General features: G+C 42.5%; 1 protein-coding gene across 1 annotated transcript in view; it reads left to right on the top strand.

Annotated features, from left to right (window-relative positions):
* EMH_0012470 (uncharacterized protein) overlaps positions 1–986 on the top strand; it is a gene marked incomplete at both ends in the record, with an annotated part of 4,762 nt that overhangs the window by 3,412 nt on the left and 364 nt on the right. Inside the window, 2 exons of the mRNA XM_013495050.1 lie at positions 186–233; positions 491–591. Coding sequence (XP_013350504.1) covers positions 186–233; positions 491–591 — 149 coding nt within the window. The remainder of the gene's footprint in view (positions 1–185; positions 234–490; positions 592–986) is intronic.

The following is a 986-nucleotide window of genomic DNA, read 5'->3' as shown; positions in this document are numbered from 1 at the left end:
CTTTCTTTTTTTTCTTTTCCTTTTTTTTCTTTTCCTTTTTTTTCTTTTTTTTTTCTTGTGTCTCCTTTTTTCTTTTTCTTTTTCTTCTTTTTCTTTTTCTTTTCTTTTTCTGTTTTCTTATGTTGTTGCTGCTGACGCCTTTGCTGCTGCTACTGCTGCTGTTGCTGCTGCTGCTGCTGCTGCAGGTCTCGTTTATTATGACGGCTTTTGGAGCTGCAGGCATCTTTGTGCAGGTACACCCAAATAACTAATTCACTGCAGCAGCAGCAGCAGCAGCAGCAGCAGCAGCAACAGCTGCAACAGTAGCAGCAGCAGCAGCAGCAGCAACAGTAGCAGCAGCAACAACAGCAACAGCAACTGTAACAACCCGATGCTTCATAAGACAGAGGCAGCAACGACAGAGGGCTGCTGCTGCTACTGCTGCTTCGGCCTATATATGCTCCTGCTGCTGCTGCTGCTGCTGCTGCTGCTGCTTTTTGTGCTGCTGCAGGCGGTGCTGCTGCCTGTCGTGCTGCACCTCATCTCCACCCAGTGGCTGCTGCTGATATGCAGCGCATGCAATGTGGTGTATGCTGGCCTCTTTGTTGTGGGGTAAACCCCAAACCCTAAACCCTAAACCCTAAACCCTAACCCCTGCATACAAACCCTAAACCCTTAACCCTGCATACAAACCCTAAACCCTAGACCCTAGAGTGAAACCACAAGAGCTTTATCAAGGAGAAGATGCCCCCTAAAAAGAAAAAAAAAAAAATAAAATAAAATAAAAACTGCTGGCTGCTGGGGTGTATATGCAGCTCGTCTGCTACCTGCATTTTCGTTGCTTGTCTTTTCGGTGCTCTCGCCAGTGCCTCCCGCGGTGGGTTTGTTGCTGCACTCTATACAAATAAATAAATAAATATATAAATATAAATAAATGTATATATAAATATATATATGTATATATATATATATATATATATATATATATATATATATATATATATATA

This window comes from Eimeria mitis, genomic scaffold, assembly GCF_000499745.2.
Source record: "Eimeria mitis Houghton genomic scaffold, Emh_scaff14, whole genome shotgun sequence".
In the NCBI taxonomy this organism is placed as follows: Eukaryota; Apicomplexa; class Conoidasida; order Eucoccidiorida; family Eimeriidae; genus Eimeria; species Eimeria mitis.
This window is presented reverse-complemented; position numbering and strand designations above follow the sequence as displayed.